The sequence below is a fragment of the Haematobia irritans genome, chromosome 1 (assembly GCF_050003625.1).
Source record: "Haematobia irritans isolate KBUSLIRL chromosome 1, ASM5000362v1, whole genome shotgun sequence".
NCBI lineage: Eukaryota > Metazoa > Arthropoda > Insecta > Diptera > Muscidae > Haematobia > Haematobia irritans.
Genome location: NC_134397.1, coordinates 271778954 through 271800957, shown reverse-complemented (window position 1 = coordinate 271800957; position 22004 = coordinate 271778954). Strand labels below are relative to the sequence as shown.

The following is a 22004-nucleotide window of genomic DNA, read 5'->3' as shown; positions in this document are numbered from 1 at the left end:
TTTAAATATAGCCTACCTCTCTGGCTTGGTTAAAATGTTAATTGGGGCGAAGGCTATTTGTTCTTGGTGACGTTTTAATATATTAATTTTTTTCTGTTGTACTTCAAGCTGAGCCTTTACTTCATCGTCTTCCTCAAATGAGTTCCCCTCATCCTCGTCGAAAGGCGTCTCGTGTCCTTGTAGCTCCTCCGCAAAGATGTTATTGTTCAATTGTTTACCCTGAGAATCGGGATAGTTTACGGATAAAGCCTGGATATTGTCTCTACGCGAATCCTTTGGAATCTCCTTGGTACTATTCATTGCGGGAAGTACATAATTGTCATCCAGCTTTTCGCTTGTAGCCACAGTTGTAGTTTGTTCAAAGTCTAGCGTCTCATTCAGAGTTCCCGTCATAAGCTCAGGCCTAAGATAACCATCTTTGTTAAACTTTCTTATCAATGGGGAGTTACCTATCTCCTCTTCATCGTCATCGTAAGTATAATCTTCATCTAGAACATCTTCAAATTCTTCCAAGGCGCTAATATTTTGTGTGGTGGTTAGGGTTCTGCTCACATAGTCAAAATCTCGTACTTCAGGTTCACTATTATAATAGGCACCGTTTTTCAGTTGTGGTCGATGTTTTTTCCGCATGTAGTAGGTATGTGAGGTGGAAAAGGGTGTGTGAGCCCCTTCTCTATATGGTACTTCATAGGTGGGATTTTGATCTCCATAGTCTGGCTTTCCTTTATTATACCAGTTTTTGGGGGGCACTTGCGGTATTAGACCATAAGTTCCAATTCCGTCCGGCCGGTTAATATTGGTAAGATCTGGTTTGGGACGTATATTGAAGCTGAATGTGCTATCTGCACCATTTGCACTAGCAAAACCAGTTATGGAGCCGTACTGGCCATTGCTTACGGCTTGACTGGCTGCTTGGGCAACTCCGCCATTTAGTTGTGTCTGGCTAAAGCTAGACACCGCAGCTGGTCGCAAATTTTGAAAATTTGTAGGTAAAATATTACTACTGAGAGGTCGTGATAGAACACTGTCATACCCCGGCCTTTCAGCAAAACTCGAATCGGAGGTTAGTGGGCGTGAGTTACCAGAGTTCCAACCAACTATGCTATGAACAAAACCAGGATGTCTGGTTGTGGAACCATACTCTTCGTGCTCATTAATGAATATTATGGTTGGAGGTTTAGTTCTCTGATTATGCGTTAGGGGTTGGGAAGGCTGGCCAGGAGCATGTTGCAAATATGCATATAGAGGTGTTGTGCTGGGATAATTAGCATATGAGTTAGTGTATTGCTCATAAGGTTTGGACTTATAGTTTGTGCTATAGTCGGATGTACTCTCCAAAGGAATTGGACTTTTGTTGGTCTGTCTTATATTAATTTCAATTTCGTATTGACCATTTCCATTGGAGGCATCCACTATAACCTTATGTGGTTGTTTGGAATGGGAAGGTCGTTTCTGATACTGCCTCAATTCAAGATTTTGTACAGAAGCTTTAATCGGTTTTGGTAATTTGGTGGTCAAGGATTTTTCCTGTAAGGGGATACTTAGATTGGGCTTAAGTGCCTCTCTAAGGAGTGTCAAATTAAGTAGTTCTGATTGAGGTTTAATAGTTGTCGGTAGTACAAGTTTTCGTTGAACTCGTCTATGATCGAGAGGGAGAGAGTTTGCCAAGGGATCAATATCGGAGTCATTTGAGAATAAAGTATTTGCTGTAACCTTTGTAGATACATCTATACCTATGGCTTCATCACTAATCTGAGGTTCTATGAGTTTAGATTTGTCCGTCGTCGAGGAAAATTTTTCCCGAAAGTCTTCTGTAGATCTATTCATTTCAAGGTAATCTTTTGTAGTCTTGAGAAAGGATTCAGTTGTAGGAAATTTTTCCCTATGTTCCTCTGTATATTTATTCAATAGAAGCTCATCCTTTACAGGCTTGGTAATGGATTCAGTCACCTCCACTTCATTATCCTTTGAAAACGATATGGTTGAGTCGATTGTTTCGATGCCCGATTTATTACCGTCAAAGTCCCTCTGTGTCGTCATTGTAGTCACTTCTTGGGTATTCCCTTGTTTCCCTAATAGCATGTTATGGTTATCAGTCTCATTATTTATGTTTCCTTCATCCAAATCCTTAATAATCTCAGAGCTTAATGACTCATTATTCCTTGGCTCATTTGTTGTACCCTTATCTACATCGTTAGTCTGACCTTCCAATCGAAGTTGTATGTTACTCATTTCACTGTCTTGTAAGTTTCTAGTTAATGCGTCATGGTGACCAATGTTAATTGCATCTTGTAAGTTTCTAGTTAATGCGTCATGGTGACCAATGTTAATTGCATCCTCCGGTTGTGAACCATCTCCTCTAAGACCAAGTTGCAATAATACTTCCGTTATTGGATTTTCAGCATTATTTAACTTTTGATCTTCTGTCCTTGATTCTGAAATTTCTGCGCTAGACACAATACCACCTAAAGTGTCATTTGATCCGTTCTCCTCCAGAATGGGAACTTCTGTGACCAAATCAACTGCATCTTCAATACGAGATTCTAGTTTACTATCCTTATGTTTTGGAGTTGTACTTCCACCTTCTGTACTACCTCCAGAAGATGCATGGCGTAACTCTATAGGAATATTATTCACTACAATTGTTCTTCTTGTCGTTGATTGCAACACACCGTGACGATGAGATCCTTTCCTGGAATTTTTGTCCAGCTTATTATTCACTCCGGGCACTGGTTTTTGTTTGGTCACATGTCCAGTACTGCCTTTGCGTTTCAAATCCAATTTATCATTAATTTTACTGTTATTTTTGAAACGATTAATGCCACTGGCTACACTAAAAGATGGTATGAAAATAGGTTCTCTGGTCGGAGGTGGACGTCTGTTCAAAAATTCATCGGGAATCGGAGCATTTGCGTCAATTTCACTTTGTACTATCTCAAATATGCGATCTAACACTGGTGGCTCGATTGTCGGTGGTGGATGTGGCATCGGCGGAAGATTTGGAGGCCTTTCTGGGGGAGGCAGTGGTGGTTGCGGCAAAGCTGCTGGCACTAGTGGGGGTCGTGGAGATTCTGTAGGTGGACGTATTGTTTGAACCCGAATTGGTGAGACAGTATGTTGTTGTACGGACACAGGTTGTGGATTGGCAAATGGATCTTGCTCCAACCAAGGATCTAAATCGAATTCAGCTAAAGGACCTACTCCACAGGGTAAACGTTGATTTAGTGGGCCATCAGGAGGTAGGAAAATGTGAGGTTGAAAGGTTCCGCCGCCAACAGATCGACACAATACGGAAGCCAATGTGACCTTTCTAATCGAATGTAGTTGAGCTGGTGTAAATGAACTTTCAAAACCAGCATTTTCGTACCAAAAACGATCCCCCTTCCTTGAATTGCTGAACTGTTGCGCGATTATGCAAGCGAATGTTGGTCCTACCAGACCTCCCACGACTGGCCTTTCGGCAATACCACCCACAAATAGATCAATATCGTGAACATTTTGATATGCATGACTAATTCGTCTGGCGGATTCGGGCCCAACAACTTTGGAGAATTCTTCCCAGGTATTTATAGCTGACAGACCGCATGGAACACGCCAATGAGTATAAGGAGGAATCCCATGATCTCGCCCTCTTTGTATGTTTATAGCCGCCAAATCCAAGCCAAAGGGAAAACCTAAAACGAAAGATGGTGCAAAGGGGAATTCTGGAAGCATCAATTTTCTTCATTACTCACCTGGTGTCTGGAACAAATGGTTCGTTAGTTCAGGGGTTATAAACTCATCTCTTTGCAATGCTCTCTGATTTGCCATACCACGTATTAAACGATGTAAGGATCCCACAGAACCAATATCACCTCTTTGGAACTCTTCATGTAAGCTTACATCTGAAGTAGAGAGAATTGCGATTACATTATAATACCTCAAAGAAAGCACAGCTCCAACTCACTATTGCTTAAAACGTTGTGGAAACGGTCACAACGTATATAGGAATTTTGAACTAAAGAGTGACCGAAACGAAAAGCTGCTGCTGCGAAGGCATTCGCTACACCTGGATTTGTTTTGGAATCATAACCTTCATAGTAACCGGAAGTTAAGAGCTCCAACTCAAACAATCTCACCACCTCCTTTCCCAACACAATGGGCAGGAATTCACGATAAGTTATGTGTTGGAACATGGCCCCTATTATACGTCGCGTTTCTTGATAAATTTTCTCATCACTCCAGTGTTGATTCATCTCACTCAAACGTGTGGCTATGTGATTGTGCTCACCCACCCATACATGGTGTAGAGCCAAAAGACCAGGTTGTTCGCCACTCCTGCCATCACCGGAACGTATGCAATTGGTTGCAATGGCTCCTCTTTGACAAACATCATCATTTGGATTACCACGGCCAAAGATTAGAAGACCATTGCGGAATACCCGAGCACTATCTGATGATTTTACGCTATTCGAGTATATAGGGGATGCATCAATGTAAGAAGTAGCTTGATTTGTTTGCTCGCGCCAAGACAACACACAATCTCTTCGTTGGGCCGGCGCAGAACGTAAGAATTCCAAGCACCGTACCTTCAGCGATGACAACCAAGGATCATCAAGAGGGACTTTGATGGGAAAACATGAAGGATGAAAGTCCTTATTGCCACAGCAGCTGGGTACGGAGCCATTGATAGACCTTAAAAATATTATGGAATAAAAATTGCATGTTGTTCTTTTTCCGAATTTTAAAAAGGCTTACCTAGGCTGTGCGGTAGAGGTTAAATCGTGATCCAACAACTGACCCCATTGAGCTAACATAAGCGTCAACGCAGCTTCTCCATCTCTAGCTCCATGTACCAATAAACTCACAAAACGAGAGGATGATAGTGTGCCCCCATCTACGGATTTACGCACAGTGTCCACGCCATCACCATACTCAGGTGGCAGGAATCGACTGAATGGCATTTGTGATGCACCCCATCTTTGTCGCCGTTTGTTGTTGCAGGTTCCATCATGTGTACGATATCTTTCTGAGGCTGGCATACATATGGGCGGTTCCCTAGGAGGGCAAAGACTCTCCAATGAAGTCCGTCGTAAGGAAACCTTCTGAGTATGGGCCTGGCGAGCCAAGTCTGAGTTGACATTATAACTGAAAATAGAGAGAGACATTAACATTGTATTAAATTATCATGAATAAATAATATTATAAAACAAAGAGTCATATGCATATGAAATTAAGATCTATTGGCATTGGTATAGAGTCTGTGACATATTTTGCAACATTTCAATGGCATATATTCTACTTTCAACAATTGCTTGTTCATTTAATTAGTATGTAGTTGTGAGGTATAAAATGTATGGTGGAATAGATAAATGAGGTTGATTCTTTTTGGCTATGTAATGGAGAAAGTGCGAAAACAGATAATAATTTGCAATTCAAAGTTGTTAGAGCAAAGCGTACTTAAGTTCTTGGGAGCGATATTGAATGTGAAACATACTTAAACGTTTTTTTGTGCATTCCATGAAAAGAGTAATGGGTTACAATTATTCAGCCTAAAAATAAAATGAGCTACTGTGCTGCAAAACAGTGATTTCGAACAAATTTTGAACTTAAACGAAATCTCGTGAATGTGCGTGAACGGGACTAAACAAAAATGTGTGGCGCGTGAGCAAAAATCAAATTGTGTTCATGATAGTGAGTGAGTAAAATTTCTCCGAAATCACTCTCCCGATAAAAATTCACTTTGACGATCTAACTCACGCTCACGATCCAACTCACGCTCAAGATAAAATTCACGTTCACGATAAAATTCACACTCACGGTAAAACAGAGACACAAAAAGTCACAATCACGAAAAAATTCACAAAAAGTCACAATCGCGAACAAATTCACGCTCGCACGTTGTTCATGTGTGAGCGTGCGCGAGTATGACTTTTCATTTCGTGAGCGTGAATTCCTACCCACATGGCGTCTGTGAGTACAAATATTTCTTCGTTAATGTGTTTGAGCGTGATTGAAATTCCACTCACGCGCGCATCTAAGTATATATCTACTGTAAAATAACAAAAAACTTAAAAAAAAATCCAGTAAAGCGTAATACGTCTATCATTACAAAACAAACTATATATTGTAGTCACAATTGCCCAAAATTGCCCACCGGCAACATTCTCTACCGCCTAAACGAATGGGCGTGGCGACCCGAAATTGTGGCTATAAGCTTCTTAAATGACTTCAACATGATTAAAAAAATTTAGCGATACCTATAAAAGTTCGGGGTCGAAAGGGTTAATGGTTTCACCACAATGTGGAAGTTCGTTCGGACTCGGCTATAAAAAGGAGGTCCCTTAGTGGCAGCCCGATATTTCAGACTCACTTAGTATATTCAGTCCATTGTGATACGAAACTGGGTTTGAACCCACGACCCTGTGTGTGCAAGGCGGGCATGCTAACCATTACACCACGGTGGCTCCCAGTTATTAAGTTATATTTAACACATGAAGAAAAAATTAAAATTTGTTTCCTAGAACGCATAACTAAAATTTACAAGAGAATTGTGTCTTAAATGTATCCTTACTTCAATTCTCCACAGATTTGAGTTTCGGAGGAGCAAATTTCATCACTATAGGATTTTTTGTCACAAAAGAAAACACTGTATCTACATATTCTTTTAGTTGTATGTATTGGATCTCACAAAAATGTTGTCGTTTTTAATATGATTTTCTAAGAGCATCCATTACCACAATTTAAATGAAATTTCATTGTAACTGCACGTGTACGCAAATACCTGTACATCCACTTATAAATACCCATACAACGACAAATGAATAACATCGTTATTTTTCCAAAAACTATTTACTACCTATAATAATATAGAAATACTAAATAAGGCGTAAAACACTGGTATCGCCAGGCAATCGTAACGTCTCGTCGTTTCTCGTACCACTCGTGCATAAAGGCAATGATGCGATGAGAGAGTCTCCATAGTATAGCATTTCGCATTTCAATAGGGAGTTACAGAAAGAAAATCGTAGAAGATATACATACACTCGTACACATACAAGGTGGGCCACATACACTTGTGGTGTTGTATTGCAGTACAATAGGAGTAGGAGTGGAAGGGAAGTAGTAGTGGGGGCATAAGACTTTACATTAAAACATAGTCCCGGCCAACGGTCATTGAACCTAAAATACCTCTAAAGTGATGGCATTAAGCCATTCCAGAGACGCACACAGTTATACTTGTAAGAAATTCAAAACAAACAACAAAACAATGTAATGAAATATAAACTTAAAATTTTATCACGCCAACAAACACACATACACAGTCAACATCAGATATGCAAAGTTTCTCGTACTGCAACACTCATACACTTACGAATGACGATCTTGGTGAGGTTAAGACTATGAAGAAATCGAAAGTATCAGGTTGATGTAACCAATTATGAATGATAACATTTTAATAACAACAACAACACAAAAATCCAACAAAAGCAAAAGCCAAACAAACATATCCATGACCACTACCAAACAACAGCGGAATGTTAAATTGCATACATAGTATTGAGAGTATTGATTACAAACATATACATACATATATTGGCTCTCTTGGAATTAACTGAAATATGGTATTTCTCACAACAACAAAAACTCAATACTTAAACCTGGATAATATGAATTGCTCGCCTTAAGTTTTACTTTCATCATTATTATCTTCTTTGCCTTTGGCTTCGCTCATGATGTTCGTTTTTTATTACTATCTAGGGTTGCCAGATGATGTTTGTCGAAATCCGGGACATTGCGCCGTACATTCCGGGATTTGTCGATACAAGCAATAACAGTTACATTTTTCGAAAATAATTGCCCATATCTTATCACTTGGTAAATTTGCATAAACGCCATGGCGTAGTCGTTTTTGACTGCAGACTTTAAAATTCCTAAATATGTTGGAGTCTTTGAAACTTTCTCCCAAGATGGCTGCGATGATTTTATATCAAACCCAGCAAAAACTCTCATTACCCGGTAATCTTGTAGGTAATCCCAATCAAAAAGAAATAACCACTTATAAATTGGAATCGTTTCGGATTACATTTAAATACGCATGTCCTACGAGGAAAGTACTTCACCCCAAGCATACCTTCGGCCATGAAGTAAGTAGTGCATGTATAGCATATGTTCACCTAATATGTAATCACTTAATATTTGTAGATATACAAAAGTTTGTAAAATAACCACTTATTGACTCTGGTAACCAAATCTCGAAAATAATGACTTCACTCGCCGATTACATTGGATCAAAATATGAACAATACTTGAGTAGGAACCAATATTGTAGAAATAAAAAATCAAAAAAAATATATAGTTGTCTTTAGTGAGATGTTTAAAATGAAATTGGATTAAAGACCGAGGGTATCTTGTTATTTTCATATAAGAAAAGTAATTTCTTTCGACTTGCGATTCCGAATATTAGAACATGGGGTAATATATTCATCTAAGTTAAATTAAACGCGAACTAAATTCACGCTTAAAATGGAAATAAAGTATTTATTTAATATATAATATGGTATGAATATAAAACACAATTATTATGAAATATTTATGAAGAATACTCCTAAATGAAAAATCTTCAGAATTACCGTTACATGACATATTTTGTTTCATATAATTTTTATATTTTATTAAGTTATTAGCAGCCAACTGGATTACATTTTGAGAATTATCAAATAGTACCGGAAAGTATTTATTATTGTCATTATATGTTAGTCATTATAACTCACCGGAATGTAATGCAACGTGTACACGGATGAAAAAGACGGTTTTTCATATGTTTGGCTATAAACATTATATGTTTGGAACACAAATTTTTAAACACAATATTTTTGAGTGCAAGCATATAATGTTCATAAACTAACATAACATGTTTGGGACATATATGTTAATATGTTAGAACATATTATGTTTGGGACATAAAATGTTTGTAAATATAATATGCTTGGATGCAAACGTATATTAATTTAGAAATAGCCTATAAACATATATGTGTTTAGTAGCTTGGAGCGCTATTTAACAGGGAGCGATATTGAATTGCTTGTTATTACAAAATTAACATTTTATTTTTCCTTGGGCAATTGATCAGCTACTTCTTTGATCCTTACAAACTGTGTGGTCCGCTGTTCGAATCCCCGTCCGGCAATAGGTAAAATTAAAATAAAAAAAATCATAAAATTGAATAATTTCTTCTACAATGTTTGTATTACAGAAAAAGGTGCTAAGAACTAAAAAATCTCGTGGAAGTGAGAAAGATGTCGGGGAATATACAATTGGGCAGAAACAAAATTTTGAGCATTCAGGTCGAAAACCTATGTTGTTAGCATCTATATTACCTGTTTATTTTCATAATTCATTATGATTGTAAATATATAAATAAATAAATAAAATTTTGAGCACAATATTGTTTGGGAGAATTTTTTTAAGCATATAATATTTTTGGGTGCAAAATGCTTCCAAACATGTTATATGGTCACATAATAACATATTGTTTTTTGGAAGACAACATTATTGAATTTGGATGCAAAAATACAAAATGTTTGGAACTTAGACTACCCAAACATATATTGTTTAGAGCAATATGCTTTCAAACATATTACATATTGGAAGAGATCAAACCTATAAATGTTTGGGCAATACCCAAAAATATATATGCTTGAAGCAAAATATGTTTGGGAGTATATGTTACAGAAGCGATTTTTTGTGAGCGTGTAATGACACTTTTACTACTGGTAATGTAAATTGTAATGAGATGTGGTTACCTAGTTTTTGCTGGGAACGTAAACATTTTTGGGATTTATTTTTAAACGGAAACCTAAACTCATATTTACTGACATATTACTTTCGGTTTTGGAAAGCAAACTTAAGGTCTGAGATGACAATCGCTGCTTCTTTTTACTGCTCAAGTGACATCTGACAAGACAGTGGAGGTAATTTGATGTGTTTCTCATAGTGATGAGATTGAATGAGATTCAAGTACAAAATCTGACAGCAACACTCAAAAAAAGTGAACTCTCTATTTCACTAAAGCCAATTTAACTTGATTTTAATTCATGGAATTATTATATATAGGGAAAGTTTTCTTTATTCTAATAATTTTTAAATTTGTAAATTTTATTACAAATATGCCCATCATGAACTTCGTATGTCACTAAAAACATTCTTGCAATTTTGAACTCCAAGTTTTTCTTTCAAACTACAAAATTTTCTTTAACAAGTGAAAAAAATTAATTATGTCTATTCAATTTTCTTGAATTTGTCGAAAAATATTTACTTATTTTTGTGATATCGGCGTTTGTAATACTGTTTAGTTAAAATTTTCTAAAAATATAAAAAAAAAATTCTAAAAATAACTAAATGTTTTCTTCCTAGTGGGTTCACTGTTTTTTTCAGTGAAGTGTACATTTAAAATGTATGAAAATCCAAAACCAAAAATATTTTTGAAAGCGATTTAATTTCAAAACTTTTTCTTTTCTAAGAAATGGAAAAAATTAAACCATATGCATTGAGTAATTGAAATTCCAGGGTGTTTGGCAAATTTGGTGAAAGATTCGGGACACTTCCTGGAGACGAGATTCCGTGACAATCCAGGCGAATCCCGACCATCTGGCAAGCCTATTACTAATGCAATCACAATGATGGTAATTCGTTCACAAATGACCGAGTGCATTACATACATATGAACATGTATGCAATATGTGTTGGTTACCAAACAACAAACATCAACCTGTGATCACATTCCAGTGAATCACACCCAGCAAACCATGTGACATCATCATTTAGTAAAGCAAGACTATTTCTTTCGAATGAAATGATTTCTAGATTTATTAGTCCTTGAAAATGTTTATTACCTCCAGCATTGCCAGAAATAATTGCATTTTCCCTCATATCTTTCTCACTTCCACGAAGTTTTTTAGTTCTTAGCACCTTTTTCTGTAACACAAACAATGTAGAAGAAATTATACGATTTTATAAATTTTTAAAATTGTTTTTACCTTTCGTCTGGACGGAGAATCGAACCGCGGACCATGCAATTTGTAAGCCAACGAACTATCCACTTAGCCATGTAGCCGTTATGGTCATCAATAGATAAATATCCATATAAGTTATATTTATATAGCATAGCTTGCGGCGCCCACGAATCGAATAAACAAAGTTTATTTAACAGAAATAAACATTTAGTTTGGCACCGTGGAGCAGTGGTTGCTACGTCCGACTTGCATGCCAAGGGTCGTGGGTTCGATCCCTTCTTCGACCTAAGTTTTTTTTGTTTTTTTTTTTTTACATGTATTCCAGATATGTTCGGAAGATTCCGAAAAAATGTTCAACATTACATTGTAGTATATTAAATTTTGAACTGTAAAATGTGTCTTAAGTCAGAAAAGAATAGTGTTTGATATAAACGAGATGGACTGTGTTGTTGTTTCAAAAATAACTTTTTTATTGAAAAAATAAAAATTTTGTAACAAACGAATTTTTTTGGTGATAAAAGTTTAAAATTTTCTAAGCAATTCAAAAAACTCTAACAAAAGAAAAACGTTTTCGGTACACGTTTTCCAAACATTTTTTTCTTTGCGTGTGGTTTCACCGCAATGTGAAGCACCGTTCGGACTCGGCTATAAAAAGGAGGCCTCTTGTCATTGAGGTAAACATAGAATCGGACAGCACTCAGTGACAAGAGAGATAGTGCACCAATGTAGTATCACAATGGACAGAATTCACACTGCCAATATACCTAACCTTATCTGAGAACATAGTAAAATAGGTAATCACCATAGTTATGTCAATAATGAAAACCCATAAATAAAACGACTTTAACAGAGGGATGCAAATGTTAAAGGTTGTATCCTAAATTTAATGAAAAGGTTAAAAACTTTCATTATTTTAAAGTGATAAAATATAATGATTTTTTTGTTACTTTTAGTTCGTTTTTATTTTTGTGAGAAAGAACAATTTTTGTTTTCGTGTATAGAACCATTAGATGGTCACAAATACCATGTACTTTTTTTTCATAAATATTTAACATTTTTCGACTTGTTTGCGGCGAAAGAATGTTTTAATCCTTCATGTATATAAATTTTAAGTTGAGTATTGCTTAGAATGAACGGAGGATAGTATTTATTCACGCATGTTCGCTACAAAACGGCCCCAATTATTTTATTTTGGCCTCCGCATATGATCAAATTTTTTTCTTTGCATGTAGTTCATTTTTTCTATAAAACAGAATTTAACTGGGGAAAGAAAATTTATTGATAGGGATCTTAAATTTAATGCATAAAATTAATTTATTGATATATAGATTTTTTTAATAATAATTATTTTTTATAATTTCCTACGACAATTATTTAATTGTTCACCAAGCATATACTTTACAAATAATAATTCTTTGCCCATTAGAAACAGGTTATAAATATTTGATATTGCATTCACCTTTTATAAACTAAAAATAAATTTACAAGTCCCTAACACACATATTAAGCTCATAGCAAACGCTATTGATTGCTATCGCGTCGCATCATGGAAAATATTGGCCTACAGTTCATTGATCTCTTGCAAATTATTAAAATTTATTCACTGCAAAACATGGTGCACTGTTGTTGTAGTCGGTGATGGCTCTGGTTTGTTTTATGCCAATATTTTATGGTAGATGTTATTTTGTTTTGTGTAATTTTTACTAAAACCTACGGCGTCCAATAAATAACCTCCACCACCATTATCATTAGCAACAATAAAAACTGCGCTTGTTCATAATCATTATCATCATCACAGTCATTAGTAACGACATTTTTACGCAACTTTTTCTTTCTATTGAAAAATGTACGCTAAATATGTTTATAACAAATGTTGTTTAAAAAAGCAAAATAATACAAAGTGTAAAGATACAAAATAAACAAAAAAAAAATTAAATGCGGCAATAAAGTTTGAGAAAAACACGTTTCGAAAGGCGAACGTTATGAATTCATTGAACTCTGCAAGTGGCCAACAGCGGGCGCAATGCCACCATATAAGGGGAGGTATGACTATCATGAACACATGAAGACAACAGAAACAGCTGGTTGCTGCTGCAACTACTTTTGCTGCCACTATCGCACCTATGCTGTTGTAGCTTCTGCTGTCAGTAAGAGAAAGTTCTGCTTGCTTTGCCTGCTGATTGGTTTGCAAATTTGAATAAAATAAAAAAAAAACACTTTAAGTATTCATTTACATAAAGCCTTAAAAATGAATTCCAATAATAATTGTAACAAAATTGATCGTATCTTAAATTAAGAAAATTAATTCCATAGTTTAACTCTAGATTAAGATTTGTGTGTAAGAAGAAGAATGCTTCAGATATGCAATGACAACTTTATTTTATTTAGAAATAATATTTGATTGATTGAAGAAAATTGGGAAAAGGAAGAAGTCTCTTATAAAAGAGAAGAACACTGAACAAAATATTTCATGTCCTTAAAATACGAATGCGAATTTTGCTTAGCATAGAAGAATCCTTTCTTTGATATAAAGTTTTTTTCTTGTCCAAAAGTCGATGGACTTTTCAATGAAGTCGTTTTGTCCTTGTAGTTGGGTGAAATTGAATTAAAATTGGATATCCTAGTATGAAGGAAAATTTCATTTTATTAAGGTCAACTTGAGGTTAATATTTCTGAAAAAAAATCTTTAAAATTTATGAAATCGTCTTTAAATTTGTTGACATTTTGCATCTTGGCTACAAACAAAAAAATTTTGATTCAATCACGAAATTAATTGATCCAATTATTTTTTAATTGGAATTTCTTCCATCACGAAAATGATAGTATCAATCACAGTTTTAATTGGGTATAAAAAAACACTTGATTAAAAAATTAATTGATTTCAATTAGATTTTTAATTGATACAATTAAAATTTTAATTGATGTTGATTGTAAAACGCAATTCATTATACCCTTCACCACTACTGTGGTACAGGGTATAATAAGTTTGTGCATTTGTATGTAACGCCAAGAAGGAGTAATCATAGACCAACCTTTTAGTATACGGATCGGCTTAGAATTAAATTCTGAGTCGATTTAGCGATGTCTGTCTGTCTGTCTGTCTGTCTGTCTGTCCGTCTGTCTGTTGATGTATTTTTGTGTGCAAAGTACAGCTCGCAGTTTTAGTCCGATTGTCCTAAAATTTGGTATAGTGTCCTGTTTCGGCTCAAAGACGATCCCTATTGATTTTGGAAAAAATCGGTTCAGATTTAGATATAGCTGCCATATATATTTTTCACCGATCTGGTCATAATTGGCGTGTATATCAACCGATCTTCCTCAAATTCCGTACATCCGAATATTTTATAAGTCTCGAAGAACTTGCAAAATATCAGCCAAATCGGTTCAGATTTAGATATAGCTCCCATATATAGCTTTCGCCCGATTTACACTCATTTGCCCCCAGAGGCCAATTTTTTGCTCCGATTTAGTTGAAATTTTGCATAGGGAGTAGAATTAGCATTGTAACTATGCGTGCCAAATTTGGTTAAAATATGTTCAGATTTGGATATATCTCCCACATATAGCTTTCGCCCGATTTACACTCATATGACCACAGAGGCCAATTTTTAACTCTGATTTAGTTGAAATTTTGCACAGGGAGTAGAATTAGCATTGTATCTATGCGTGCCAAATTTGCTTGAAATCGATTCAGATTTAGATATAGCTCCCATATGTATGTTTTTCTGATTTCGACAAAAATGGTCAAAACACCAACATTTTCCTTGTTAAATCGCCACTGCTTAGTCGAAAAGTTGTAAAAATGACTCTAATTTTCCTAAACTTCTAATACATAAATATCAAGCGATAAATCATAAATAAACTTTGAGAAGTTTCCTTAAAATTGCTTCTACTAAAATTTTTACTAAAATTGTGTCCCACCCTAGTGAATTAGCCAACTTAAATTTTGAGTCTATAGATTTTGTAAAAGTCTATCAAATTCTGTCCAAATCGAGTGATATTTAAACGTATGTATTTGGGACAAACCTTTATATATAGCACCCAACACATTTGACGGATGTGATATGGTGAAAATTTAGATCTACAAAGTGGTGCAGGGTATAATATAGTCGGCCCCGCCCGACTTTAGACTTTCCTTACTTGTTTTTTTTTTTTATTAAAAAAGTAACTATTTTCAATTACATTCTGCATTGGCTTAGTGTTTTTTGCTTGATTTACAATTGATTGTTTGAAATAACTTTTTTGTAACTAAAAATTAAAAAAAATGTCCATCACTTTACTGACTTAGTTTTCCGAGTTTGATTAAAAAGTTAATTGAATCAATTAATTTTTTAATTAAAAATTTTAAAATTATCAATCATTGACTTAATTAACTTATAATTTCTATCTTCATTAAAATTTTAATTGTATCAATTAATTTATTAATTGAAACATTTTTCAACTTCAATCAACATTTTAATTAGAAATATTTTGGTGATATTTTTTTCTGTGTACAAAGCTAAAACACATTTAAAAATAGGAGACGTGTTTTAATACTTTATTTCAACGATGTGTTTTACTTGAAATATGGCATATTTTCTACATTAAGTCGAGTCTGAATTTGGAAATTTAGGTTTCCTTTAACACGTTTTAAAAGACTTTGGTAGCTTATGAAGAAAGTTGAAAAACGAATAAATTAAAATTTGTTTCCTAGAAACTAGTACGACAAATTCTAATTTCAAAGAGAATTTTGTCTACACGGACGACAAAGACAGTTTTTCATGTGTTTGGATGTAAAAATTATTTGTTTGGAACACAAATTGTTTAACACATTATTTTTAAGTGCAAGCATATAATGTTCATAAGTTAGCATATGTCATGCATATCTAAGCGATATATATGTTAATAAGTTAGAACATATTATGTTTGGGACATAACATGTTTGTAAATATAATATGTTTGGATGCAAACATATATTAATTTAGAAATAGCCTATAAACATATATGTGTTTAGAAAGAGAGACCTAGATAGTAAGCTTCAAGTAAAATAATGGAAGTAACCAATTGGCGCTTTAAAAATATATGTATACAAAGAAAATTTCACTAAAATGTTTTTCTACCAGTGTATGCCTAAGGTGAAACATAATATTTTTGAACAATACAAACAATGTTTTGTTTGGACCAATCCTGAAAATATACATGCTTGAAGCAAAATGTGTTTGGGGTATAGGTTACAGAAGAGATTTTTTTTGAGGGTGTAAAATGTGGCCTTAACATACTTCAATTCTCCGCTACTTTGGGTCAGAATCAATACCAAAATCATTAATGTAAAGACAACATCTTTGGAACCGGTCATGCTTTTTTTTAGTGTACGCGACATATCCTATCAAAACCAAACATGGTTATCTTACTTGTTCTAATTCAATGGACTGTTTGAGTGAAAAGATCAAATGAACTTACAACTTATTTTATTAATCTAGTGCTCCTTTTAAAATTAAAACCTACACTGAAAAAACAGGTAAGGAAAGTTTAAAGTCGGGCGGCGCCGACTATATTATACCCTGCACCACTTTGTAGATCTAAATTTTCGATACCATATCACATCCGTCAAATGTGTTGGGTGCTATATATAAAGGTTTGTCCCAAATACATACGTTTAAATATCACTCGATTTGGACAGAATTTGATAGACTTTTAAAAAATCTATAGACTCAAAATTTAAGTTGGCTAATTCACTAGGGTGGGACACAATTTTAGTAAAAAAATACGGGAAACATTTAAATCTGAAGCAATTTTAAGGAAACTTCGCAAAAGTTTATTTATGATTTATCGCTCGATATATATGTATTAGAAGTTTAGGAAAATTAGAGTCATTTTTACAACTTTTCGACTAAGCAGTGGCGATTTAACAAGGAAAATGTTGGTGTTTTGACCATTTTTGTCGAAATCAGAAAAACATACATATAGGAGCTATATCTAAATCTGAATCGATTTCAACCAAATTTGGCACGCATAGATACAATGCTAATTCTACTCCCTGTGCAAAATTTCAACTAAATCAGAGCTAAAAATTGGTCATATGAGTGTAAATAGGGCGAAAGCTATATATGGGAGCTATATCCAAATCTGAACCGATTTCAACCAAATTTGGCACGCATAGTTACAATTCTAATTCTACTCCCTATGCAAAATTTCAACTAAATCGGAGCAAAAATTGGCCTCTGTGGTCAAATGAGTGTAAATCGGGCGAAAGCTATATATATATATGGGAGCTATATCTAAATCTGAACCGATTTGGCTGATATTTTGCAAGTTCTTCGAGACTCATAAAATATTCGGATGTACGGAATTTGAGGAAGATCAGTTGATATACATGCCAATTATGACCAGATCGGTGAAAAATATATATGACAGCTATATCTAAATCTGAACCGATTTCAATAGGGATCGTCTTTGAGCCGAAACAGGACACTATACCAAATTTTAGGACAATCGGACTAAAACTGCGAGCTGTACTTTGCACACAAAAATACATCAACAGACAGACGGACAGACAGACAGACAGACAGACAGACAGACGGACATCGCTAAATCGACTCAGAATTTAATTTAAGCCGATCCGTATACTAAAAGGTTGGTCTATGATTACACCCAGAAAAAAGTGCCTTCGAAACTAAAGGAAAAAATTTTCATCAATATAGTTTATCCCTTTTATTTCCATTAAGGTAAATTTTTGTGAAAAATAATAAAATTTACTCGTTTCAGTAAAAAAATCCTAAACTGTAAGCAGTTAGGAATAGTTCATTAACTAGAATAAGGCATGGAATTTTACTCATACTATTTTCTTCGCTGGGTATAAGAATTTACTACTGAAAAAGAAAATTTTATTCATCGATAACAAAGCATTCGTAAAAATAAACAAAAACCGAACTAAAATCAAGTTTCCTCAAAATTAGTAAAATTTCTTATAAAATGATAATTGCGACTTCCTTTATAATAAAGGGTGATTTGTTAAGAGCTTGATAACTTTAAAAAAAAAAAAAAAAGCGCATAAAATTTGCAAAATCTCATCGGTTCTTTATTTGAAACGTTAGATTGGTCCATGGCATTTACTTTTTGAAGATAATTTCATTTAAATGTTGACCGCGGCTGCGTCTTAGGTGGTCCATTCGGAAAGTCCAATTTTGGGCAACTTTTTCGAGCATTTCGGCCGGAATAGCCCGAATTTCTTCGGAAATGTTGTCTTCCAAAGCTGGAATAGTTGCTGGCTTATTTCTGTAGACTTTAGACTTGACGTAGCCCCACAAAAAATAGTCTAAAGGCGTCAAATCGCATGATCTTGGTGGCCAACTTACCGGTCCATTTCTTGAGATGAATTGTTCTCCGAAGTTTTCCCTCAAAATGGCCATAGAATCGCGAGCTGTGTGTGTTGGCAACAAAAAGTTTGTTAGCATCGAACGATAGCGATCGCCATTTACCGTAACGTTGCGTCCAACAGCATCTTTGAAAAAATACGGTCCAATGATTCCACCAGCGTACAAACCACACCAAACAGTGCATTTTTCGGGATGCATGGGCAGTTCTTGAACGGCTTCTGGTTGCTCTTCACTCCAAATGCGGCAATTTTGCTTATTTACGTAGCCATTCAACCAGAAATGAGCATCATCGCTGAACAAAATTTGTCGATAAAAAAGCGGATTTTCTGCCAACTTTTCTAGGGCCCATTCACTGAAAATTCGACGTTGTGGCTCGTTAGTAAGTCTATTCATGATGAAATGTCAAAGCATACTGAGCATCTTTCTCTTTGACACCATGTCTGAAATCCCACGTGATCTGTCAAATACTAATGCATGAAAATCCTAACCTCAAAAGAATCACCCTTTATAAAGTTTTTCATACATACGAACAACACTTGGCATAGAAAAATATTTTAGTTCATTCGTACTAAGAAGTATGCAATCCTTTCAAAACTTAAGGAAACATACTTGTTAGAATATAGGAAATTTTCCTAAATTTCTATTGTCTACCTGTAATCGATACCTGTCATCGTAATCGATGTGTTTGCGCGTGGGTGTAATCGATATATTTGCGCGTCGGTTGTTTTTTTAGTTGGAATCGCGTTGTTTTGGTATACGGAGAGATTGTTAAAAAATAATATGGTAAAATAATATAATAAATAACAAATAAAATATATAAAATATTTGTTATTTTAAATTAGTGAGAAAAATTTTCGTTTTTTTTAAATAAATCTATCAACGTTCGTGATAGTGTATAAAGAAAGAAAACACCAGCAGAATAACAACCCTTTCATTTGTCTTCATTTTGGAATCTTCAATTATCAGGTAATATTCAGTGACGCTAACCTTTTGCAACAAAAATGTTTTATGATTTTTTATATTTGTAGGTATTCAAATTGTAAAAGGAGGACAAAATCGTTAGGCAGCAACTTATTAAAAGTGAAAAGTACAAGAAGAAGAAAAAGTGCGTTTTACAGTTGATAATATCACACGGAAATTGGAAATAGTGGAATAATAAACTAATATTTCAAAGAGATTCGATGCTGTTGATTCTTAATAAATATATTCAATATATTAATAAAACATGTCTTTTATTGAAGATAAAATTGCTTATAGAAATAAATAAAATTGTATTTAAAAACGAAGGTAAGCAGTTCTAATTATGAAGTAAAAGTTTTACCACAAATGTGTAAGATTTGTCGAAATGAATGAAAAAATTTCAATAAAATCATTCCATATATGAATTCAAATTAGTTAAATTTTTTCATTCTGTAGTATAGTGGTATATAAATATAGGGAAATGTTAACTGATATATGGAATGCATTATTCCTAATTTCTACGAAAATCACATCGTTCAAACAAATAAAAATGTCTTTGGCGCTATACGAAGTTCAACTTTCTTCACAATGAGTTCATTTTAACTTAAAGAAGGGGTCACTTTTTTCTGGGTGTACTCCTTCTTGGCGTTACATACAAATGCACAAACTTATTATACCCTGTACCACAGTAGTGGTGAAGTGTATAAATATTGTCGTGAGATCAAAGGTTTCGTGTCTTTAAAATACGAATGCAAATTTTGCTTAGCATAGAAGACGCATTTCTCTAATATAAAGTTTTTTCCTTGTCCAAAAGTCGATAAACTTTTCAATAAAGTCGTATTGTCCTTATAATTAAGTAATTTGGCTTAAAAATGGGTGTCATAACATGAAAGAAAAAATGTTTGGGCTAAGGTCAACTTGACTTTAATAATTCAGAAAAATTCTTTAAATTTAGTGAAATTGTGTTTAAATTTGTTGTCTTTTTGCATCTTGACTACAATGCAAAAAATCGTTCAAATATAGGACATGTTTTTCAACACTTTATTTTAAAGAAGCTTTTTACTTGAAACGTAGCATAATTTCTACTGGAAGTCGAGTCTTAACTTGGAAAATAAAGTTGTCGTTAACTCGTTTTTAAAGGACTTTGATAGCATATGAAGAAAAAAAGCTGAGAAAGCGAAAAATTAAAATTTGCTTCCTAGAAGCAAGTACACAAAACCCAAATTTAAAAGAGAATTGTGTCTTAAAAGTATCCTTACTTGTATTCTCCGCTTCTTTGGCTCGGAATCAATACCAAATTTTTTAAAGTAAAGACAAAATCTTTGGAACCGGGCATGCTTTTTTTCAGTGTAGTATGAAATTTTAAGCGGGACGGAATAAGTTCCAATTTTTTTTGTATTATGAGCATATTTTAATCATTTGTGCTATCCACTTTGGCTACATCTTGATGAGGTTTTCCACTGCCGTAGTCATTATTTTTATTATTGCAAGTCAGTGCAGTTATAGCTGAGTTTACATAGAAAAACCAATTCAACGAGGTTTATTAAATTTTTAATAGATGAGAGACTTGGAAAAAACCACCAATGAAATTTAACTTCACGCTACTCCTATCAAAGCTTTCAACTCTATTCCCAAAGTCATCATGAGAAAATCCAAATGAAACCGAAAGATTTAAATTCAAATTACCAAACGACACAACAATGGTTTCAATGTCAAAGTGAAAGTTGACTTTTGTTGTACTCTTGGGAGCCAAGAAGCCAATAAAGGAAATGTGATGTACGCTAATGATAATCATGACTAGGATGAGAGTTTTGCACACATTCTAAAATGCAAAACTCATGATGTGCATTCAAATGAACTCAATGCCAGTTGGCTGTTGTAGTATTTCAATTCTCATTCTAAGACTTACTAAAAATAAGACTTACTTTTTCCTAAACACCTTGGCTGCAGCCAATGTTGCATATGCGGCCATTTCACGCCTGTTGTTTTCCACATGTGGGGCACTGAACCTGGATAATAAGGCAGCCGGATGATCGTCATGTAGGATATGACCTAGAAAGAAGAACCAGAAAACCATTTCAATGTTGTTTGCTGAAGTTTGAAGTCGTATATAATTTGCTTACCTACCATTTTTGAGCATATCCGGTTCAATAACTCCATAGAGTTCTCTCATAGCAAATAGACCTTCTCTCGCCGAAGACTCTAGGACTATATCCATTAATGTTGGTCGGTGTGATATCATTTGCCTTCCATCATTATCTGTCACTTCGTAGGCATCATAGTATTCCTCAAAGTATCTTGTTCTTCCCGCACGTTTGGAGAATATGGGGCTTGGTAATTCTACCGGAGGTAAATCCTCCTCTCTAATGAATTTTATGTTTTTTGGCTTAAGGTCTTTAATATAGTCTTGAGCCTCAATGAAACTGGGTATTTCATAGAGTATGAGAAAAGAGAGTAAAATGCGTTTTCGACAGAACATTGCATCTGAAATTATAACAAGACGAGTAAGAAAACGCTAATATTGGACTGTGGTTTCTGTATAATAACCTGAATCAACCTTACACTAAAAAAATGTCGTAAGACCAAAGATTTCATAGCCTTAAAATTGGAATGGGAATTTTGCTTAGTATGAGAGGCGAATTTCTCTGATATAAAGTTTTTTCCTTGTCCAAACGATGATAAACTTTTCAATGAA

General features: G+C 34.5%; 1 protein-coding gene across 3 annotated transcripts in view; it reads right to left on the bottom strand.

Moving 5' to 3' along the window:
• Nucleotides 1–22004, bottom strand: part of LOC142224610 (uncharacterized) — a 93341-nt gene that overhangs the window by 665 nt on the left and 70672 nt on the right. For 2 of the 3 annotated variants that reach the window (XM_075294398.1, XM_075294394.1), the window contains exons 2-7: nt 21437–21793; nt 21235–21361; nt 4738–5127; nt 3947–4674; nt 3735–3884; nt 17–3674 (exon numbers count right to left, since the gene is read on the bottom strand). In XM_075294398.1, the coding sequence (XP_075150513.1) occupies nt 17–3674; nt 3735–3884; nt 3947–4674; nt 4738–5127; nt 21235–21361; nt 21437–21788 (5405 nt within the window). In that variant the 5' untranslated portion in view covers nt 21789–21793. Of the gene's footprint in view, nt 1–16; nt 3675–3734; nt 3885–3946; nt 4675–4737; nt 5128–21234; nt 21362–21432; nt 21794–22004 lie in introns of those variants that run through there. The other variant, XM_075294400.1, reaches the window with a different exon arrangement.